The sequence below is a fragment of the Calonectris borealis genome, chromosome 14, assembly GCF_964195595.1.
Source record: "Calonectris borealis chromosome 14, bCalBor7.hap1.2, whole genome shotgun sequence".
NCBI classification, from domain to species: domain Eukaryota; kingdom Metazoa; phylum Chordata; class Aves; order Procellariiformes; family Procellariidae; genus Calonectris; species Calonectris borealis.
The window spans coordinates 7,762,018-7,785,099 of NC_134325.1; the positions used below are offsets into that span (position 1 = coordinate 7,762,018).

The 23,082-nt window shown below is 43.9% G+C and overlaps 1 protein-coding gene across 1 annotated transcript in view; it reads left to right on the forward strand.

The window, feature by feature from the left end:
* Positions 1 to 2,125: 2,125 nt before the first annotated feature.
* The window catches only part of RRAS2 (RAS related 2), a 46,980-nt gene continuing 26,023 nt past the window's right edge, over positions 2,126 to 23,082 (forward strand). The window contains exon 1 of the mRNA XM_075163102.1: positions 2,126 to 2,482. Coding sequence (XP_075019203.1) covers positions 2,378 to 2,482 — 105 coding nt within the window. The 5' untranslated portion in view covers positions 2,126 to 2,377. The remainder of the gene's footprint in view (positions 2,483 to 23,082) is intronic.

Below are 23,082 nucleotides of genomic sequence, written 5' to 3' on the forward strand. Positions count from 1 at the left end.
CGTTTCCCATAGCCCACCCGCCTTCAGGCTGCCAGTGTTTTAGAAACTTCCCGAATCAAACCCGCGTCCCTGATCGCTGTGCTTAGTAGCTGCTTTATGCTCTGTGACTTTGTCTAAACTTTTGTCACTCAGGTGCAGTTTTGTCCTCCACAGTCCCTTGTGGCAGCGACTTCCACAGTTCCATGATTGTGTCTGCGGAAAACAATACCTTTTTGTGTTTGTTTGAACTTCTTTTTTCATACTATCGCTGGGTGTCCCTTAATTCTCCTATTTTGAGACTTTCTCTGTTCAACTTCTGTGCTGCTTAGGACTTTACAGACCTCTGTTGTATCTCCCACTCACTGATCTCTTCTCCGAACTGGAAAATCTTAGACTATGTATTCTTTTCTGTGTGAGTTGTTCCTTATTTCTGATCAGCCAGGGAAATAAGGAAACGGATGTGAAAAAGCAGCTTACCACTACAGGAGAATACCAAACCAAGGGGACCTGAGTCCTGGCATTCCTCTTCCAAAATATAGTGGTGAAGCCCAGTGGCTTCCCTCGTCTCCCTCTCCTACAATTACCCCATTAACTCAGGAGGTATCGGTTTGTTTCCTGTGCGTAGAACGCTCTTCCCTTCCACTGAGCCAGAATGAGTGGTGAAAGATGTTATTTATTATGTTGGGTTTGGTTTTACAGTTTTGCTTTTTTAAGCAGAGAAATCCAGTGCAAGAACTGCAAAGTTCAGCATGACAAATTAGGAAATGGTAGAATTAAGTTTATGGGTGCATCATTGATTTACCCCATGTATATATATGGTACCATGTTAGTTCTTAATTAGCTCCACAATATGTTGTTACTCTGTTAGTCACTGCGTCAGGCAGACAGCTAACTAACCAGGTGTGTCGGGAAGGCTCCTGCCTGTGGGACCCTCACCTCATTTGTTGCAGAAATGCAGAATGTGTGTCAAATGCAGAAAGTTTGGGTTTCTTGGGTGAATAAACAGAAGGCTACCCCGATTGCTGTCCCTGCTTCCCCACACAGCTTCAGTGCTGTACCAGGCAAGTCCCTTCAACAGAGCTTTCATACATGGCCACTACTTCTGTTTTCGTTATTTTCCAGGTGGGAGGAGTGTGTCTACCTTACAGACTTGTTGGAGCGCGATTGCAACTGACTGTCATTCTGTGCTGGCAAAAAGCTGTACGTATGTTTATGTATGTAAAAATTATAGTTTTTACTGCTATATTTCTTTTCTAAAAGGGGAGAGGGAGAGGAAGGGAAGAAGGAATTAGCTGAAAGTAGGTCTGCCAGCAAAAGTTCTGCTTCTTTGTAGTATGTGCAATGGCCATCTGCCTAGTGTTTTGGATGTCCAGAAACATGTCGGACAGTAAATTGTTACCAAAGTAGGTAGATCACTACCGAAAGCAGTAGTCTGCCCTCAGCAGAGGTAGTACAGATGTAAAGGACCAAGGAGGATTTACCACAGACTGCAACCGAAGTGTTCTGACCGTGTACAGAAAAGGATGAATATGGTGGGATTGTGACACCCAATGGTGGGTGACACTTGGGGGAGAGGGTGGCCTTGATCTGAATGGTCTAAATGAGTGGGAAACCCATTGACGTGCATGGTCACAAAAGACGTGATGAAGAGGGGGGAAGGGCTAAAGTCTCTATGACTTTTTTTCCCCTCTTCCCTCGTGGTCAATCTGTGCCTGACGTTAACGGTGCCTTGGCTCAGCATCTGTACGTAGGGGCAGTAACACGTCCCTCCCCACCTCGTGGGTATTCAGAGGTTCATTAGTGTTGATGAAGCACTCAGCGGCGGGAGGACGGGTGCCCCAGTAAAGCCCATGAGGAAACAGTAATTACCTCTTTACCGCTCCGTTTGGGGGGAGAGTGCGGGGCAGGGCGGTGACCCAGGGGCTGTCACAACCCGCACGTTACAAACAAGGAGGTGCGGTGCCGAGGAGCCGGGCCCGGGCATCTCCCTGCTCGCCGACGCCTCCGCCCAGCCCCGCTCCCCGCCGGGTGCCGCCGCCGGGCCGCCCCGCGCTGCCCGCAGGAACCGGGCGGTGAGCGGCAGGCCCCGCCCGCTCATGCATATAGTCGCTCTCATTAGCATACCGATGAGGCGGGCCCCGCCCCCCGGCGGCCATTTGTAGCCGCGGCTCCCTGGCTGCGGGGGCGGGCGGTGCTCCCTCCGCTCCGCTCCGCTCGGCGCTGCCGCACCGCACGGCGGGGCGCTGGGCTGCCGGCGGCGCACTCGGCGGAGCGCAGGGGCGGCGGGGCCTGCGGCTGCTCAGCCCCGGCGGGCCGAGGAGGAGGGAGGAGAGCGGGAGGGAGAGAGGCGCCGGACCCGGCGGCGGCGCTGCCGCGATCGGCTCCGCTCGGCTCCCCCATGGCCGCGGGCTGCAGGGACGGCCCGGGGCAGGAGAAGTACCGGCTGGTGGTGGTGGGCGGCGGCGGCGTGGGCAAGTCGGCGCTCACCATCCAGTTCATCCAGGTGAGGGGCCGCGGCGCGGGAGGGGGGAGCCGCTCCGCCCGGCCGCGGCGCCGGGGCCTGGGCGCTGCCCGGCGCGCAGCGCGGGGGGGGGCCGGGGCTGGGGCTGGGGCTGGGGCTGGGGCCGGGGCCGGCGCGGCGGGCGGCAGCTGCCGGAGGCGCCGCGGGCTGGTGGCGGCGGCGGGGCTCGCCGCGCTGCCGGGCGGGGAAGCGGGAAGCCAGGGGCGGGGAGGCGGCTGCGTGACCTTGAGGGGCCCGGGGCGGCGGTTGGGGCGCGGCGCCCGCGGCGGCGCGAGCCCCCGGGAAGGTTCTGGAGGGCGGGAAGGGGCGGACGCCGCCCCCGGCCCGCCGGGCGCCTCCGCCGGGGGCCTCCGCCGCGCTGCGCGGCTCCAGCGGCCGCCGGGTGGGGTTGCGCCGCCTTGAGCGCGCACAGCGCCGGGGCTGCGGGGTGGTCGGGGCCGCCGAGGCGCTGGGACCGGTGGCCTCCCGGTGGCGCGGGCGGGGTCCGGCCCCGCGCTCCGCCCGGGAAGCGGCAGTGGCGGTAACCAGCCGCGGCCAGGGGAGCAGTGACACTTGGCGTCCGGGTCCGAAATAGCTGCCCCGGGGCTGAGCCTGCGCCTCTTGAGCCGGCCCCGCAAGGGGCGAGGAAGCTCTGGCAGCCCCCTTAGAGAGGAGGGGGGCACACTGTGCTGAGCAGCCATCGCCCACCACCCCTCCGAGTCTTGCTGTTCATGCTTCAACTTCTAGATAATTGAACTTTTTTCTACTCATTTCCAGTAAAAAACATGTCAGAATAGGTGATGTAAAGTGTGCGTATCAGTCTTATGAGGAAGAGTCCTTTTTCCTGTTCCGCCGCTAATTCAGCCATACCCCCTTTATTTATTTTCATCTTCTGCCCTGTTGCTTTTAGCGTTTCTACCGCTGTCATGGGAGTGTTATTAATCTACCTCTGTCTGGTTACGGTGGAAGGAGGAGACAACTACTTGTGTTCTGCTTGCTGGTATTGCTGATGGCAGATAAGCAAATCTGGAGAGAATGACTTTTTGTTTGTTTTCTTTAATTCCACCAGGGAGAGGCCATACTATTCTACCTACCCTTAAGATAGGCCATTTGACAGCAAGGCAAATTTGTCTTTTAATGCTTGGGGCAATGATATTCTCAAAAAAAATTTTGTTAGAACAGATGATCTGATAGCAAATAGACTTTTTTTTTTACTTCAAATTTTCTTCACTAATGCGTGCATCCATGTGTTCATTAGCTGTAATATTCTGCTGAGAACTTAAGCTCTGCAGTGTAGACTAAGTAACTACATAGAAAACAGCACTTTCAAAATCTGGGTAAGTACTGGATACTGAATGTTTAGAAGATCCCGTATTGTACAGGACATTAAAATAACTGACACTTCAGGAGAAGTACTTCTTTGGAAATTAGTTTGAACAGGGCATTTGAGATGGAATGGAAATCTGTGTTGTACTGGTGCCTTGTTTGTCGGACTTGTAGGTAGCTGGTCAGATACTGGTAAGATACTGGCTCACCGGTCTATTTGAAGGTGATGGGGCTAGAACAACTGCAGTCCTCTTGGTGTGTGGATTGGATTGCTCATTGCTTGTATATGGAGATAATTAATTACTGTGGTTGACTGAAGCTGGTTTAGAGTGCCATACTGTTACTTTAGATGGTATTGCCTGCGTCTTCCTGTGGACATCTAAACTGGTTGTGACAGTAATGTGTGCAGCTGGACACGGCTTGTGTTCAGTTCTGAGATCCTGCTGTCTTGGAAAATGTTACTGAATGGATCTCTGGAGTCCCTGGCCATGCTAAGGGCTTTTGGATAATTTTAACTTCACAAAAAAAAAAGTCTTTAATTTCTATTAAACACAGAAAGAGAAGGGAGAAAAGTGAGGCTCACGCTTGATGCCTTGGTATGTCCATTTATTTTAATAGCAGTAAGGTTCTGCCGAGTACTGGATAATTTCAATATTTGAGTGCTGATAGATACTCATTCTTTTAAGTAGAAGCTTGAGCTACACCCCTGTAGAAATAGAAGTTTTGGCTCAAGTGCTGCGACTGACACTTGTCTTCCAGCAAATATCTGCAAAAGAGGAACCTGCGTCTGCTTTGTCACATACAAGAATCTCTTCAAATTAATAGCAGAAAAAGGAATAGTTCACTTTGAAAGAGTGGTGAGGGAACAGCACTGTAGCGTTAAGCTGACATGTTGAGGGTGAATTTTTCAAAACAACTTATTGTCAGTTTGTATTAAATTATCTATATCTTTTTGCCATCTCAGCTGCTTTATCTTGAGATAAAATCTTGCCACCACAAAGTGATGTTCAGCAGAAAATTCAACCTTCTGAAAAAAATGATAAATAGCTAAGAAATAAAGACCTTCTGAACAGAACCACAGGTGCCTTAGAGAAGAGTTTTGTATTGTTTCCATGTAGTTGCTATGTCGTTACGGACAATAAGAGATGAGGCTTGGTGTATTATTTATATACCACAGTATCTTCCTGAGCTCTTGGAGCTTATGATGTTATCAAGTGTGTGCAATGCCATGCAACCACTTCTGTAGTTTCTGTATGGCAAGTGTATTGCCAAGTGCATTGTTTGTCTTTTAAGACTGCGTAGAAACTGCTCCAAATTGTTTTAAAATTGATTATGAGCAAGTCATGTGCTTCATTTTTGGAATTTCTTAGGATTAAGTGGCAAGCTCATAGTTGCCTTCACTAAAACATGGATCAGTACTAGCTCTTGCCACATGACAAGTCTTGATGTCAGTGAAGGATTTCAATTCTCTTTTGCTTCTTTATTGCTTGTCTTTAAAATATGGCTGTCACCAACTCAGTTTTGAAGCCTAAAAAGGAAAGTTTCTTCTTACTGATACTAGCAAATATTTCCACACTTGGTCCTGCTTTCCTATAATCCTGTATTTAATTTTCAGTAAATCAGTACTCAAGTACAGTCACTCTTGCTTCTACTTAAGTGCTGCTGATTATTTTCCAGTAAACTAGACCATCGTGGTGATAGGATATCATGGAAAAGCATGGGCTGTGATTTATGTTGTATTTTTGAAAGACTAAGGAGGATTCATATTTGGAAATGGGAAAACTCCTCCTTCATTTCAGATGAAATAAATGAAAACAAGAGGCACTGAGGATGGAGGAAGAACCAGTTAATCTTCTTTCTTTTGCCAGCTTTCTGGGATTTGCGCACAGCACATCCATCCTTTCCAGCCTTGTTTAGTTGTTGATGGGGAGACAGATAGCATTCGTTCCTGTAGCAATGGCTGAGGTTGGGCTCTTATTATGGTGGCGATCAGCACGTGAAGCGCTCCTGTGTGCCAGAGTATCGGTTCCTGAGGATTGTTGTGCCTCAAGCTGAGCTGAAACAACGTTTGTGTAAGGAGGCTGAGTGAGCAAACCCATGTCATAAATGAAAGCTCTTTCATGGGCTGGGTTCAGCATCGTTGTGCTAACTAGTACAGTGCAGTAGGAATGGTGCAGGAGATGTAACTGGTCACTTGCATATAATTGCTTGTGATCTTGGGTTCACTTTTCAGAAGTTCATCAACAGCTTGGAGAAACTGTAGAGTACAAATTAGCAGATCTAAGCTTTCAGTGGCTAGATGACTGGTGTGTTCCTCAAAATTCTTCCTCTAGGGAGGTAAACACAGCTCGATATTGCTGTTGGTGGGCCAGGATTTCATCCTGGAAATATCAAATCATTTCCTTTAAATCAGGATATGATATATGAACTTACTGCTGTCGAGTCTGTGCACTGTTAAGACAGGAAGTGAAGACTACTTAATTGTAGAGGGGAGTTGATGGGATCTGTCGCAGCTATAAACTTTAGGAAGGCAGCAGTGAATGATAGTTCAACACTACACCACAGTATTCGGTAAAACTGTAAGTGATAGAACTAAGCATTCCTTCTCTTATTTAAAACATACACAAATAATCCATCATGCTTACATCCCAAGAGGCAGAAAACCTTTAAAATGCATTGCAGCCAGTTAACTGGCCTCTTAGCAGGCTGAGGTATTTGGGAGTGTGAGCTGTGCAGAGCACACAGCTGTTGCCACAATAGCTTTTCTCCAGCTGTCATGCAGAGGTCTGTCACAAAATACCCCACATTCCCTTCTAACTCAGCCCTTTGTAATATTCAGGTTTCCTTGCTCAAAGGGAATACAGCCTAGCAAATACCTCATCACCCTCTGCAGTTTTTTTATCCTGCAGTTGCCATTTACTTCATGCTTTTTTTTTTTTTGTTAAACTGAACAATGTGTGGCTAGTTTTAGCAGTATACCGCAAGAAAGCCGCTAATGTTTTGTTCTTTCAAATCTGCTCTGCAAAATAGTGGATGCTTTTGATCAGAATTGTTAAAATTGTCATACTGTTTTTCCTCTTAATAAAACTATAGCTTTTGTTTTGTGACAATGACATGTATATTTTTGCATGCACAGACTTTGGTGACTTACAAGAATGTATTAGTTAATAAATGTCACTAGAACCTTGAGATGGTATTGACTGGATGTAATTCATTGTGGCTGAGTTGAGCTTAGTTTGTCAATCAGCTTAATGTTAACTATGGTAATGCGTGAACACGTTTGGAGCTGCTAAAACACTTAATGTAACATAAAATGTATGTAGGGGTTCAGTGTTTAGGTGTTTTTTGTTTGTTTACTGATTTCATGCTGTATTTACAAGCTTAATTCTTACTGCCAAATTTGTAAAATATTTTTCCTACTGCTGTTAATCTGTCAGTAACAAGTTCTTATAGGAACTGAGCTTACTGTTCTACCAACTAGTGAGTAAAACGAGTTGGAGGTAGATTTGTTGACTCTTTAACGTTAATATCAGACACTTGTCTGAAAGCAAGCATATATGCCAATGGGTGGTGAGCAGCTGTTCAGACTTTTTTTTTCCGTTTCCAAGCTGCTATTTTCACAAGACTGTTAGTTCTCATTAACTAACAGTAAACCTAAAGGTGGGTCATCTCAAAGTATGTTTTATCTCCAATATAGCTGTTGGGCAAGAAAATAGCTTATTCTGAATTTTATGGTAAAGCTCTATAATAGACTAGTAAAGCAGATTGAAAAGCAACAACTGAAAATGCAGCTGGTGTTTGAGCCAGCGTGCTGAATGTTTGACAGACCCCGATGTCTCAGTGTAGCACTCTTGTGTGCTAGACTTGGGGGATGTGCAAATCCCTCTGCAGTTTCTAGATATTCTGACTAACCATTGCTGACCGTCAAAAAAAAAATGTCCTTTAAGTAAGCGCATAAGAAAATCAAAGGAATAAAATGCCACGAATTCCAGGCTGCAGATTCATGCAGGGCTATGCTAGGACTGGTGTGCTTACATTTTGATAAAGTGTGGGGCCTTCTTACGGTAAGTAGTACAATGTAACGCAAGGTGACAAAATACAGTGTAGGAGAGTGAGCGACTGATTGTTGGCATCTATTGAGGTTAAAGGTGGGAAATAAAAATCCTAATCAAAACAAAGCACTTGTGATGCAGTCACCTGGAATAATAAGGGCTGCTTGTTGTACTTCTTGTGAAACTTGAACTGCTTGGCTCCTTGCTTTCTAGAGCACTGCTACTAAACAGAAGATTTGTCTCGCTCCGGTTAGTTGTATATCTACAGCCTGGGAAGTGTAGTAGATGACTTCAGGCTTAACTTGCAGGCAAGAAGGAAGCATTGGTTTGCATGTTAGTGTTCTGGTGGAGCTAGCAGTGGTATAATGCATTGTAACTTAGCCAGCAGGGATGCTGTGTATTAATGTGCATATAGGGTAGAACTGAGCTGGGTTCAAAAGCTGGCATAAATTTGGAGTAGTCCTTAAATTTTGAGATGCTGATCATTCTGGTTTTGAGGAATTTACAATCCTTTCCCAAAGTGAAATTCCTTTGGGATAACTTAAACCACACTGCAGTCAGAAAGCACCTTTCCGTGTGTTAACCCCTAGCAGCAGTTGCTTATATAGCAAGTAAATATTGACGTACCTTTTGGTTATCAGGTTGTCTTCTATTGCCACTTGCACAAGGAGTACTGGCACAGCTTCCCGGATTGCTGGCTGGCGTGCCCTTTGCACTCTCGGGGATGAATAGGCAGCCGCTGGCCCGTAGCCCTGTTCCTCCTTCCCGTGCTAGAGGGAGAGGCTCCTGCTTCTGGTTTTGGCTGGAGCTCTGGATTCCAGTATTCAGTAGTGGTGGTAGAGGGTAGCTCTTATAAGTAGAGCCCTTATATTGAGAGAATTTTGAAGGACCTGAATGGCTCATGTTTGTATACCTTATGCAACCTGTCTTCATTTACGGAAAGCATTACCAGCACTGAAAATGTGACTGCACTCCTCGACATACCCGAAGATAAATACCTGCTTCATGAAGTGAAATGTAGCAGTCTGCTGGCTAGCTGGTAGGAAGCTAGGTTTTTTGCAGACCTTCCTAAATGAGTCACTCTTCGGGTCTAGACTGGTACGACACAGGTGGATAATTTCTCCATTGGTTCTGATGATTCAGGTGGCTTAACTGCACTGGTTTGGTAGTCTTGTCTTCAATTATGGCCATAAGCACCATTAAAGGAGAATGTAACATCCAGGTAAATGCAGCACTTACTGTAAATGTGTTCTGTTTCAAGAAGTATGTAAAACCAGCATTAAAGCTGAAATCACACCTGTAATTGCTCCTTTTCTTTTTTACTTTTCCCAGTTGCGTTGCATAAAACATGTCCAAAGATTACATCCAGAAACTTTGATGAACCAAGACAAATTTTTACTGAAAGGGGTAAACTGACTGGGATCCAGATTGAAAAGCTTAATTGGAAATAATACCAGTAGGCAATGTTTGCCTGGCAAATAGTTTGCCTTACAAAGTTTCTGGAGCTTTGTTTTGAAATGCTGACAGATAGTAGCAGTAGCCTGTACTACAAATGTGGAGAGTTGAATTGGATCCTGGGTGAATTATTCCTATCTGAGCAGCGAGTGAGGCCCTACCTATTTATCTTGAACTGTATCTTTCTTTACTAAGAGAGATATGCCCTGTGCTCATGAACAAATTTTTTTCTTTGCTCTTTTTTACCTTCTGTTATTTGTCATTTTGATGTTCTATCTCACAGCTTAAGAGTGGTTGCAGCTCGGGTCCGGGATAGCCTGTAAGGCACTCTGGGAACAGGTAATACAAAAGAAAATACTTCTTTCCACTCTTTATAACTTAATTACTTGAAGTAGATAGCAGACAAAAAGGATGTTTACTTGGTTTGTTTGCTTTGCCTTTTCTTACTTATTCTCCTCCGATGACAGACCATGCGTATACTTAAGCTGGTCACATCCCAATGTGTAAACTGCCTGATACGCAGCACTGCTTCTAGATGGAACTTCCATGAGATTAAAATTACGTTTTTATAGATTGCTTGCTTTTACTCGTTGCTTCTAAGAGGGCTGGCTGGAATGCAGTGCACAGGCTGTTCGTGATTAAGTTAAAGAAGGTCACGTATTCACGTTTGAAGTGCTTGATCTTGCGACTAATCAAGCATTGTATGCAATGCTGCTTGTCATTAAAGTGAGGTCAGGGTTTCTTACCTGCTGCTGGAAAGGGAAAGGCTGGAGAACTTGCACTTTAGCTGTCCTCAAGCATACACAGAGCCTCAAACCTGAGCTGGGACAGTTACTGACTGTAGAGCACTTCTCTGGTTACGTGGGGAAGTGCTGTAAGCTCTGCTTACACGTGGAGATCCTGTTGAATGATTTAGTTCTGTGGTGATTTTTGTAACGTAAAAATGTGCTCACACAAAAGCTCACAAAGGACTGAAAAGGAGAAGGTGCATTTCCAGAGGCTTGTGTGGAGCTCCCCAAAACCGCGATGGAAAACGAAGGCTGTGTGTGTGGCCACGAGGGCTGTGCCCAAGCTGTCGCAGGTCGGAGCAGTGTGCTGGTACAGCTGAAGAAGTTGAAGGGCCTTGAAAGTGAGGGCAAGTTGATCATTTGTTTGGTTTTTGGAAGTGACAGCTAGTGGGGAGGCACAAGGCTAGGGAAATGTTTTACTCTTCAAGCCTGAAGAACAGGGCTTTGTTGTAGTTGAGGGTTTAATTTGATAAGCTAGTACTACCAGTAAGGAAAAATGCTCAACAGGTACCCAAGCTGCCACAGCAATTTACCACTATAGTTATTTACTCCGTCTGGTTCACTGAAACTCTGCAAGCACTCAGAGTTAAAAATAACCAGGGAATGTTTTCACCCGGGATCGGTTACCCTGTCTGGTTCACTGTGCAGCTCTGCAAACAACTTCCTCTGGCAGTCGTGCTCATTTAACCAGAAGCTGCACTGGCTTCTCAGCTGTGTCCAGAGATTAAACTGTAGTTTCAGGTGAATCTAGATAGGAGTGAGTTCAGATGGTAGGAATGTACGTGAAAGGACGCTATTAAAGATAGCATAAAGTACTAGCTGCTAGGACCAGCGTGCATTAATAATTAACCAGATGTTAGCACTGACACATAAAAATGCTACAGTTCAAGAAAAAAAAATGGGTGTAACACTAATAACCAAAGTATGCTACAAAGATCTTTATGCAGAAGACCTATGAGAAGCGTTATCTCCTAGTTATATTCATAACTCTCATGTGTGTCACTTTCCTCAGGTCTTTTAAGCCAGAAAATAAACTTGAGCTTCCACACAACTTACATGGAAAGTATTTTTCCAGTCCTGTTCTGAGTAGTCTTAACTGTAGTGATATAATATGTTGAGTCACTAGTTATATTTGCTAGGAAAAGGAGAAATTTTAAAATCACTGCAGTTACCGTTTTGGGTTTTTCTGGCAAAACTAACTTGCTCAGCTCACATCATAGAGCATCTTCAGCATTCCTGATTTAAGCAGTTACAAATCTATAAACCTGCAAGCAAATCTTAATATTTTGCTTCGTATGTAGTAAGTAGACCGTGAAATGGTAGGATGCCGGTGGTAAGTCTGTGTGAAAGATCTGGCATCGTTGGGTAGTAAAGTGATCTGTTTAAATTTCTTCTTTATTAGACTTATTCTGTGTAGGGAAAGTAAATGGCATTACAGTAATATGTACTGCTTGAGGGCAGGGGTTTCTAAATTGTGTGTTCCTAATAGTATTTCTGTGTTTGTCTCTCCTTTTATGAAGGTCCTTTTATAATCACATGCTGGGAAAAAAAAAAGTAGTTGTTGATAATATACTTGTGTATGTGCTACCAACTCTACTACTTAAGAAAAAGATTCTGCTAAAAATGTATACAACGTTTGCCTCTACTACCTCATGCTAAGAAGTCTTCATTAGCAAAACCCGATAAAAGAAGTAACGGTGATGTATTTAACAGGATTCTGGCTTTGCATGACCCAGCATTCCTAAGAACGCAATTATCAGTGTATTTTAACTTTGTCTTGCAATTTCAATTGCTGCTTAGGATTTTTTTTTCTAGTAGTTTGTCTTCAAAGTTCTCCAGAAACATCACTATCCTTGCATCTTGTTCTCCTGCCTTCCCCAGACCCCAAACAAAGTTATCCAATTCCTGACCACGTGTCCTGATTGAGATTTCCGAGGCACAAACCCATGTGCAGTACCATTTTGATTTCGCGTATTTTGACTTTCTTTTCGCTGATGTTCCTCCTCCCTGGGAGCCAGGTTCTCACCTTGCTGGGAGTTCTCAGCTTGAGGTCCTGCTTGGGTTCTTAAAATATCATGGGTGGAGACTATATCCTCCCGTGCTCAGCAGCGCTCCTGTAGTGCTGCAGTGAATTCAGGAAACTTCGTCAGTGGGGTGTGTGCCATGACAAACAGTTTCCAGACCCTTAAGTTTGAAAGTAAACGTGTGAGGCCAGAATCTTTCTTAGCGCATAAGCTTACTGTCTAGAGAGTATTTAAATGAGAAGTTTTAAACTGTGGAAATATCGTATTTCCGTTTCTGTAGGGGCAAGGGGGGATGTGTGTGGTGGGGTTTTGTTGTTGGTTTGTGTTTTTTGTTTTTTTTTTTTCTTCCTAGAAATGAAGTGTTTTGCCTGTGGCGTCCAGTGGACGGACCACTTTGAATAACCTCCCTTGTTACTTTTAATGCTGGCTCTTAATAGGTTGTTACCAGCCAACAGTGCTGTTGACTGCTTAGCTTTGGTTCGGATGCTTGTGCTTCTAGTTTTTTCAAGTCCAGAAGTCTCTTCCCATAAACTAAGGGAAAAGGTCTACTAAACCACCGTACAATCTTGTGCATGGTTTAACTACTTCTCTAGCTTTTCGTGCAATATTCTTTTATGTTGTACAAGTGATACTGCCAACTGCCGAAGTACAAACTTTAACTAGTACAATAACTAAGTGTTTAAGCTGTATACCATACCTGGATTATTGAAGGATTAATCAACTGGCGGCACTCTCCGAAAGAAATCATGCGAAGGGAATTGGGCCGCCCGCTGTAACTTCTTGAGCATGATTTCAGCATTAAGTGTTGCATGAAAACAGGTCTTCAGCAGTAGAGATAATTTAGATGCTTCTGCTTCTAGCAGTTACGTGGTTCATAACTTGCTCTGTTACATCGCTTCAGCTGTCGAGGGTGATGCTGTAAAAAGGATCGCAAAAACCCAGGTAAATTCTCTGTAGCTAATGTGGACCAGCGCGGTTGTGCTGAGACCCGTGAGCAGGCAGAGCGAGTGGGGGAGGGATGGGACAGGCAGCAACTTCTGCAGCAGGTTAACCACTGAAGAAGATGTGTGTACAACTGCATGAAGCCTTGTGCAACGGGGGGAAGTTAACCTGTTCCAGCTCTGCTCAAGATGGAGAATGAGACTTAAGAGTGGTTGCTCTTATCGTGTAGAGCAAACACAAGAACACTTGCAAAATGCCTCCTGTGTATAATACTGATGAGTGAGTCCTGTTATCTGATACAAGGGTGTTCAGCTGAAGTCTCTCAGACTTTAGACTGTGTCAGATCAGCTAATGGAGCAAGAGATTTGATTTCTTTCAGGTTCAGCTAGAAATGTCACGGCAGCTCTGAGGCTTCAAGCTATTGTGGTCTTCTGACTAGCCTAGCTACAGTAGGTGCCCGTGCATCTCTGAGAGCACTAAGGCTGAAAGTTAGTTTATTGCCTGTCAGTGGGTTAGCTCTTTGATCCCCTCCGGTATTAGTTCTGAGAGCATTACTTTGTGCGAGGAGACATTTTTAAATTGAGTGTTTTGCTTTTAACAAGGATGTTTAAAGCCTGAAAAATTTCTGAATTCCTGTATCCGTGGCCTAAATCTACTAACTATAGAAAATGTTTTGTCTCCTTTGGAGTTTCCGCTTTGTTTCTGTCTTGCTGGAAAGGTACACTCAAATATATTGATGCATACATCTCAACTTCTTTCAATTTAAGAAAGACACTTCAAAGCTCAGCTTTTGAAGTAGTTAAAGACACTTTTTCCCTTTGCTATCTGGAAGTTTTTGCACCCATTAGAATGGATATAGTGTGTATCAGGTAACTGAAGGATTTGATAATTTTTTTTTTCTGTGAAACTAATTTTTAGTCGTGTATATTCTACAAAGGTGGTTGAAATTTACTAACATTTTAAAATTTGAAATTGCCCAGTATCTGTGTTGGTGGGGCTGTATGGGAAAAGAGCCTCAGATCTGAAGTAGTCTACTTCCTTGTCCTAGTATTATCTGCCTTCTTCCAAGTAGGTTACATTCCACACATTTTTAATAGTGACTTCCCCTCCTCCATAGCTGCTTTGACTTGTTTTGTGGGAGGACTTGAATATTTCAACTGACACACCAGAAGTCTTCTCCCAAAAAAGGAAACCGATAATAGAATTCTTCACTTTGAGCAGAATTTGAAAATAATCTGATCTGTGCTGACTGGATGTCTGTTCAGAGGAACTGTGACTTGGGGTCTTAAAATACTGCTGAGTTAGGGATTTTACTCAAGGTTTGAGAGTTTGGGGTGTTTCTAGCTTAAGAGTAAAATTGCACCTTGAAATTCTGTGTTCTGTGCATTTCTTCAATTTAGAAATATTGTGAAAAAAATAAAAGGCCTGCGTCTTGACATGCTATGCTAAGGCACATGGAGGACAGGGAGGTGATTCGAGACAGCCAGTATGGCTTCACCAAGGGCAAGTCCTGCCTGACCAACCTAGTGGCCTTCTATGGTGGAGTGATTGCATCAGTGGACATGGGAAGGGCTACAGATGCCGTCTCTCTGGACCTCTGTAAGGCCTTTGACACGGTCCCCCACAACATCCTTCTCTCTAAACTGGAGAGATATGGATTTGATGGGTGGACTGTCTGGTGGATGAGGAATTGGCTGGATGGTCGCATCCAGAGAGTACTGGTCAACAGCTCAATGTCCAGATGGAGATCGGTGATGAGTGGTGTCCCACAGGGGTCCGTATTGGGACTGGTACTGTTTAATATCTTCATCAGTGACATAGACAGTGGGATCAAGTGCACCCTCAGCAAGTTTGCAGATGACACCAAGCTGAGTGGTGCAGTTGACACACCTGAGGGACGGGATGCCATCCAGAGGGACCTGGACAAGCTCAAGAAGTGGGCCTGTGTGAACCTCATGGGTTCAACAAGGCCAAGTGCAAGGTCCTGCACCTGGGCCAGTATCAAGACAGGCTGGGGGATGAAGGGATTGAGAGCAGCCCTGCCGAGAAGGACTTGGGGGTACTGGTGGATGAAAAGCTGGACATGAGCTGGCAGTGTGCGCTCGCAGCCCAGAAGGCCAACCGTATGCTGGGCTGCATCAAAAGCAGCGTGGCCAGCAGGTCGAGGGAGGTGATTCTGCCCCTCTCCTCTGCTCTGGTGAGACCCCACCTGCAGTCCTGCGTCCAGCTCTGGAGTCTTCAGCACAGGAAAGACATGGACCTGTTGGAGCAGGTCCAGAGGAGGGCCACAAAAATGATCAGGGGGATGGAACTCCTCTCCTATGAGGACAGGCTGAGAGAGTTGGGGTTGTTCAGCCTGGAGAAGAGAAGGCTTTGGGGAGACCTGATTGCGGCCTGTCAGTACTTAAAGGGGGCTTATAAGAAAGATGGGGACAGACTTTTTAGCAGGGCCTGTTGTGACAGGACAAGCGGGAATGGTTTTAAACTGAAAGAGGGTAGATTCAGACTAGATAGAAGGAAGAAATGTTTCACGACGAGGGTGGTGAAACCCCGGACCAGGTTTCCCAGAGAGGTGGTAGATGCCCCATCCCTGGAAGCATTCAAGGTCAGGTTGGACAGGGCTCTGAGCAACCTGATCTAGTTGAAGATGTCCCTGCCCACAGCAGGGGAGTTGGACTAGATGACCTTTAAAGGTCCCTTCCAACCCAAACTATTCTATGACTTCTATGATCTCCTGAAAAAGGTGCTGGCTGTCTCTCCGTGTGAGGGAAGGTGGTGATTTGGAAGAATTTGTTCAGGGTGATTGCAGAAGATGAATAATTTAAGCTGCAGCCACTTTCTTCAGCCCAGATAAGTGAGACTGAGTTTTGTAACAGCTGAACAGTTTATGTTAAAACTTAAAAATTTACTGCACTGCATGTACTTTAGGTAGCTGTTTTGTACACAAGTACTTCCGTGCCAGTAAAGTAGCCTGAGAAATTTTAAAGTATCTCAGCTTTTCCCCAGTGCTAGTAGTTGTTACGAGATGCCATATTGTGATTGCGTAACCCTATTCAGCTAGGTATTTATCATCTTTCTGTAATTTCTTCCTTGAATGGATTATGATAGCTCTGGTCTCTCCTAAGTCTAGAAAATACATGAAATGTGGTTAGTGAAAGGGACTCCCGGTACTTGATTCTCCTGGGCAAAACACTGTGTGTATCCTAGTTCTGTTATTGCCGACGGAACACCTCCACGCTGGACCTCTGACTTTTTGTCAGCTTCCACGCTAGTGCTTTTAAGTGTGTGCTGTTGCAAACCAGTGGCAGCCTGCTCTCCTAGCAGTGGGCTACCATAGTGATTCATAGGAAGATATCCCAAGATTTGTTTTTATGTCTTATCCTCAGGATCTGACAATCATTTCCTAAACCTGAAGCACACAGGCTGTCAGTGCCAAAGCGTATTTGTAGAGGACTTTGTTGTAACTCTGCTTTCTTTCTAAAAAAACCCCAAAACAAAAAAAAAACACCCCAAACCCAACACATTAGTGCGGTCTTGATTCTGTTCAACAAGTTGTAATGCATATGGCCCATCTAATCAGCTTTGAGTTTTGGTCATTATGAAAGGTTGCTTTTAACACACGCACAGGAAATAAGCCTAGACGATTTAAACTAAAATACTTTCTCATGCTGGAAGAAAGCTCAGAAGAGAAACTATTTGCCTTTAATTGGTAGCATCCACCCTGCTCTTGTAAATAACATTAGCTTTGCTGTGTGTTAAAAGCTGACAGAGCTGCGTGGTGGTAATGCTGCGTTCAGAGGTTACGTTCACACTTGGCTGCGTACGAGTTAACCAGCAAAAAGATAAGGTCTTCTGAAGGGTTTCTGCTTGTCCTACTGATGTACTGCCTGTCCAGAGACTTCACCTGTGATTACTGGAAATCTGAACAACACTGAATAGTCCATTATTGTAAGTATGATGAAGTTGAAGAACCTGTTTCTAATCTATAAAAATGAGAGAAACTAGTGTGCTTTCCTGTGGTTTCGGTGCAGAAGGCTGCTTGTGCATTCCACGCTCTGTTTTCTCTTCACTGAATGCCTTTACCACAAGATCACTGGTCGGTAGAATATGGGAGCGGAAATAGCAGTAGGTTTTTAAAAAAAAAGCACAAACAAAAAAACCCCCAAAACAACAAAAAAACCCTCTGATCACACTCTGCATTCTAAAACCTTCTTCTGAAAGTAAACAAATTGAAGGTCTTTGCACACCGCTCACACATTTTAAGATGGCATTAACTATACTGCTGCTTCTTTATACCTTTGAACAAACTGTTTGCATAAGTTGTTTGCTCAAGAAAGCAATCAAATAATGACGTTCTCTACTTATTTAAAGTCATACTTTCTTGTGTGTGCCTGTCAGACCAGGGAAGAATATTGCACATTACAGTTTGAATTTAGAAGTTACTGTATAGATTATTTTCTTAATGAAAATGAGTGCTTTTAGGTGATGGAGTATATTCTTCGCTTCAGGACAAGATGTTTTAAGCTGTCTTCCCCACTACATGTACGATAAAGCCACTTTTTCAAGTGCTGCTAACTTGTTATAGTACTAGAGGGCTGTGGCATGCAATGAATTTGGCTAGTTTGGTATGAGTTCCTCACTTCTTTACATGTTATGGATTGGGCTCAGGTTATTTATTTATTAGCTGCTCAGTTTCTATCAATGTGAACTTGCTTGGAGAGAGGAGAACTTGAATTTGTTTTGTTTCTAATGTGTTTGTTTGGGGATTTTATAATTGCTCGATTTCATCTACAGAAACTCTTGGGTTGCCTTCTTTCTTCTTGCACTTTGCACGGGATAGCTAATTCTTCTGTTGCTGTGCCTTCTGCGCTGTAGCATCAGCCTCCGCTTGGGTTATGGCCTCCAGAAATGAGGGTGCGGAATGGATGGATTGCTTTGAAGGGGTCTGAAAGACAGCTAAGAAGAGCAAGGTTACATTTCGGGAGTAGCAGCTTCCCTTCTGGAGAATCTTATGGGACCTATCAAGTTGAAAGACTGTAAACTAGCGTAGTGTAGCTGATTATGGCATTTGATAGTGTAAGTTTAATTTTTCATGTTAAGACAATAAACAAAAAGGATCTTCCTTGTAAGTCACTGCTAGTCTGTGTAGAAATCTTACTTTCTGTGCTGTTTGTTGGATTCATACTCGTATCCTCTTTTCTGAGCTTGCTATCTGCTCTAAGAATATTGGTATAAGTAAATTTTTTTTTTTAAAGGCAAAATATCTTAGTAATGAACAAATTACTGAGTTGCTTCTGTGGCAGTGGCTGTTCACAGAATCTCTCGTGAAGAAGGTAGCTTACTTCATTGAAGATTTGTTACAAGTTAGTAATCATAAAATCAGAGTGAGATAGTGGCAGGTGGCGGAACCAACTTGTCTTAAGTGGAGAACTACAACTAGCATGATCGAGTTATTTTTCATCAGCCCTTGTCCTCCCTCACGTTGATCATACTTGTGCATGGTTTAGGTAATACGTTTACCTGTGCTTTTCATGACTTATATTCATATGATGTGCAGCTGTGTTTTCCAGATAGTGATGCTTTTCTCCTCAACTGATGTCTGTAAAGGCATATGATATAGAGAAGTCGGCATGTATCCGCTAATGCAAATGAAGAAAATCATGTGACCTGGCTGCTCTGTGCAGGCTGATGGCAGCTCGTAAGTTTAGAAAACAAGTTTATTTGAGAATTTATGTAAATTCTCTGTAAGAATGAGAGCACACAGGGGACAGAAGGGAAATCACCTTGCTGGAAACCCCCAGAGCAAATCTTGACTATATGCTGTTACTAAACTGAAGTATCTGAATTTGAACCCTTAGTTTTAAAGTTCACACCTTTAATGAGCCTAAAAATCCAAAAGCCTGCCAGTCTTGAGGATGGGATGATGAACTGGTCAACATGAGTACAGTGTAGGAGAATCACATTTTTAGTGGTGTGCATACCTTATTTTCCTTTAAAACTTGAAAGCCTGCTAAAATACAAGATTGTGTTTTATTTAAAACGGGAGTGGCGGGAGAGGGAGAGAATAATTGAATCTATTCAAGTGAAATTTGGGAAAGAGCTATCCTTGAAGTTTTGTGAGTGGCTCTGAAGATTTAGCTGTGAAATGCCCACAGAAAACTGGGTTCAGATGTGTTTAAATAAGCATAGCAAGTTACAATGTTGCAAAAGGATGGGGAGAAAAATATTTTGCTTAACTGAATTGAGCTGAGATCTGTTGTAGGTAAACTGACAGTGCTTCTGCCCTCTTCTAGCTTCCCTAAAGCAAAGTGTGTGAAAGAATAAGCTACCATCAACAGAAAGGGAAGGACCTTTGGGTGGGGGTCTGCTAAGCTTTGGAACACCAGCAAAGACATACTAGAAATAACCTCTTAGAAAGGTTTGTCTGCAGTGCACATGGTTCCTCCGAGGTTTTTAATGTGAGGGTTAGGTAAAGAGCAAGGGAAGAATGCAAAAAGGAGGATGAGCATTTCTAGATCTGATGGGGGTTTGTGTTCTCTCAATAGTCTTAAGTTCTGTAGATTCATTTAATAGTCTCCAGAGAGTTCATTGCTATACTGGAGAAAGAGCATTTTGATGTTAAAGCCTATTTACAGTATTAATTTGCTAGCCAATTACTTAAGCAAAGCTGTGTTTACAAGCTTTACATGACAGTGGAGAATGGCTGCCTCAGAGCTGTGCTATCACAGCATGTGTGGCAAGGTTAATATTTGGAGCACTGGTGCTTCAGATAACAAACTGCAACACCCGTAGTTTCATGAGAAAAGCTCCTCACTAGAGAGCTCAGGTTTTGCCTGAGCATCCAGCTCTTCAAAGAAATAAAGCACTGTTTCCTTTTAGCAGTTTGTGTCCTTCTGAATGAGACTGTCTATAGCGTTTGCTCTCAATTTAATCTTTAAGCTCTCCTTCCCCTTGGAGAAACGTCACTCAAACTGTGGGTAGAGAGCTATTCTGGAACCTGCTCTAGCATACTGCTAAACAGGATGTTAGAGAAGAAAATACTAGACCTCGCTTTCCAGTGATCCTAAGGTCTACGTGACTCTAGCAAATGCTTCTGGCTCAAACTGTGAATTCCCTGAACAACGAGGGATCGTCTGTGGATGTAGTGTTTAATGCAAATCATGCTTTTTATCTGATACTTAGAATTGGCTCCACCATGGGAAGTGATGCTGCTCAGTGTAAAACTGCTCCAGTGTTTCATTTGCCTTCTTTACTGCAACCATAAATGGCCATACTGTATCAACATTTGTTGACTGCGAGTGGTGTTTGATTGTGTAGCACCTCAGCTGAATGTTTGCTTGCAGTTTCTTGATGTGGTTTCTAATAGATGTGGCTTTTCGTAATGTGAAAGTATTTGCACATAAAACTAGTTTGTGGCATCATACAGTGTGAAGCAGATTTTAACATGAGAACAAGTCTGCTAACGCTCGTCTTTAGCATACTGTGTCGCTGGGTTTTGTTAATTGAATGAGGATGGTGCCTTACAGGAGATGCATTTATTTTTTTTGCCTTAGTTATAACAGCACTTGGTTTGGAGGTAATTATATTCTCACTGAGGTAAAACAGTCCTTGCTATTAAGACAATAAATTCTGTAAAAGTATAAAAGACAGGATTAACACCTATGTGCTTAGGTCCTCTAGCTCAAAGGTCACGTGAAATATTCATCTAACGTTGTTAATGCCATAGATGTTAAGTAATGTTGGTTATCTCTATCTCTTTCTATTTCATGCAGTGTCTGTGATAATTCCAAGCAAAAAATAAGCTCCTTCTGAGTTTCCTACGTGTTGCCCATGATTTGGGGTGATGCTGACTAAGAGTGCTACTACACCTGCAGGTGCAGAGACAAAGGGGAAGAAACACTGTGGTTGGTTTTAGTATAAGCAAATGTTTTGCTGGTAAATATGCTTTTTTTAGATGGAAATTGATGCTTGCTTAAATATGTAGACTGAATACTGAAGGGAAAAGCATTTTTAATAAAATTTGAGAATGTAAGCGTGTTTCCACTTGACACTCTTTTGACTTTAGAATCTAAATTTGCTGAGGCTGAAAATTCTGGCACTGCTTAAGAGCATTTGAATTGTGCTTACTGGGGCTTTAGGATCTCTCCCTTTTCCCTGCAGATCAGCTACCAAGCTAATTTTAGCAGGACAGTGCTTGTAACCAGTTCTGTGCTATGAAATCTTGCTTACAAGTCAGGATTAGCAACCGTAAAACCACTCAATAGTTTCTGGTTCCTGGAATTTGAGTCTGTACACATTTCCCCATGTGTAAGTTGCGACAATATCGGTCACATTCTGCTTTTAAAGTCTTCCTTAATTGGGAGGATAATGCCACTCAAGAACTTGCTTCTGTCAACCTCCCTAGTAGATGTTCCTTTGTGAATGATTCAGCTTCTGACCGCCACGTTGCGGGGGTGTGCATGTGTGCAGCCGCTCGCTTGGTGGAATGAAAGGGAGGGCCGTCCGTGCATCCTCTGCCAGGAAGGCATCTCCCCCTTGCTTGTCGTGTGATTCTGATGTTGATGTGACTTTGTGCACACTGTAAAAATAATTCGGTTAAAATAGGTACTGCTGAGTTTGGTACTCTTGAGCCAAGCATAAGCAAGTATGGATTGGGGTGAGGTGCACAGAAAATGTTAGGCTGTATGTAAACTTCAGGTGTTAGTCTGCAAATTCGCTGGTTGAGTGAATTCACCGATTCTGAGCAACTTTGGGCCACTGAGGTATGGGTGTAGGGGTAGCACAGGCATGGGCACAGACCTCAAAGAGAAATAAAACGTAGGGACTGGAGCTACTGCGGGACAGTATATTTGGGTTGCCTTGTGGGACAGTGACACAAAACGTGGAACATTAACTTCTAAACCTTCCCAACCGTCAGTCTGGTGGTTTGGGTTTTTTTGCTTGTTGTTGTTTTTTCTTCTATTTAGGATAATTTTTTTCTCTATTACCTCTTGTATTTCTTCTAGGAACTTAAGCTAACTGTCTCTAACGTAAGAGTTCCAATACACATGGCTTTGCTTCTGAAAGGTCGGAAATGAAATGCTACATTTCCTATTGTAAACAATCCTCACGCAGTGTACTGCAACTTCCCACTTGTGATGAGAAAACCAGTCTGAGTTACCCTGTTGTCAGATGTGAAGTAGTAATAACCTTTGATCTTGAAATCTGCTCCTGGTGGTAGTAAGAGAGACTATGAAGACATTCTCCAAGGACATTAAGATTTAACTTCTCTGCAAGCACTGATTCGGCTGGAAAGAAAAGCATTGTAGTCTGCTGGTGTCTGCGATGGAGAATACTCACTATTACTTCTTTTCAGAGTGGTTTGTTCAGCTGAAGCTTCGTTTCAGTTACACAAGTCCACGCTGCGGGTTCCTTGAACTCCGTATATTGGATTTCTAATCTTTTGTTCTTATAGAAACCTAGAGTTTTTGAAAATAGTGGTATTAATCTGAACCACTACTTACGAAGCTGTAGTGTCTACATCTGTAAGACTAGCCTCTGTTTAAAATATTTGTGCTTTCCAACAGGCATCGTGCCTCATCATGATTTCAGGTCAGCCTACATCACTGAAATCCGCGTCAGGCGTCTCTCTGCTGAGATGGGGTAGGACTTCTCTGTCTTGCTTCAAGGGTGGAGTATCATTATCACATTGCTCTGCGAAGTTTGGTTGACAATGACCAAGTCTGTCTGTCAGAATTGGATCTCTCGAATGCCATGCCCAAGCAGTCGAACAAAACAAAGGGGCTGCTTGTGTGCCAGGAAGATCTGAACACACTGTCCCTAGTGCGAAAAGGTTTACGCAGCCTGCGCGACCTAGGAAGAGATCCCCTTCCCTTCTTTTCACTCTCACAATTAGGCAGGTTAACCTGACACCTTAGGTTAGAGACAAGGCAAAAAATACTCTTAAGCTTTTTGTTGTTTGGCTCTAAATCCCATGCTATGATTATGAGTACTTCTTCTCAGTGAGTTAAAACCTG